Source organism: Pygoscelis adeliae, unplaced genomic scaffold (genome assembly GCF_000699105.1).
Source record: "Pygoscelis adeliae isolate BGI_AS28 unplaced genomic scaffold, ASM69910v1 Scaffold22, whole genome shotgun sequence".
Lineage (NCBI taxonomy): Eukaryota > Metazoa > Chordata > Aves > Sphenisciformes > Spheniscidae > Pygoscelis > Pygoscelis adeliae.
Genome location: NW_008824350.1, coordinates 3,611,308 through 3,611,630, shown reverse-complemented (window position 1 = coordinate 3,611,630; position 323 = coordinate 3,611,308). Strand labels below are relative to the sequence as shown.

At 65.0% G+C, this 323-nt stretch overlaps 2 protein-coding genes across 2 annotated transcripts in view; one reads left to right on the top strand and one right to left on the bottom strand.

Annotated features, from left to right (window-relative positions):
• The window catches only part of OIP5 (Opa interacting protein 5), a 3,950-nt gene extending 3,782 nt beyond the window's left edge, over nt 1-168 (bottom strand). The window contains 1 exon segment of the mRNA XM_009319262.1: nt 66-168. Within this exon segment, the coding sequence (XP_009317537.1) occupies nt 66-168 (103 nt within the window).
• A 102-nt stretch (nt 169-270) lies between these two features.
• NUSAP1 (nucleolar and spindle associated protein 1) overlaps nt 271-323 on the top strand; it is a 12,632-nt gene continuing 12,579 nt past the window's right edge. The window contains exon 1 of the mRNA XM_009319261.1: nt 271-321. Coding sequence (XP_009317536.1) covers nt 271-321 — 51 coding nt within the window. The remainder of the gene's footprint in view (nt 322-323) is intronic.

The following is a 323-nucleotide window of genomic DNA, read 5'->3' as shown; positions in this document are numbered from 1 at the left end:
CGCTCCACAGTGATGGCCCCGCCGGGCTGCGGGTCCTGGAAGAGCTCCTGCAGCTGCCGGCGCACCGCCATCTTCTTCCGGCCCGCGTTCGAGGGCGGCGCCCGCCTTCCCGGCCTCACAATTAGAGCGCGCTTCGCAGTCTGCGCTGCCATTGGGCAAGGGATGCATCAATCGTCATCTCCCGAGACTATTGGGAAATGGGCCGCACCGAGTCATTCCGTTGCCCAATCAAGCAGCAGAGGGCAGGGCTTTCCCTCGCCGGGAGCGCCTATGGCGTTTGAAAAAAAGCACGCCCCGGTGGCCTCGCCGCCATTGGTTTCCGT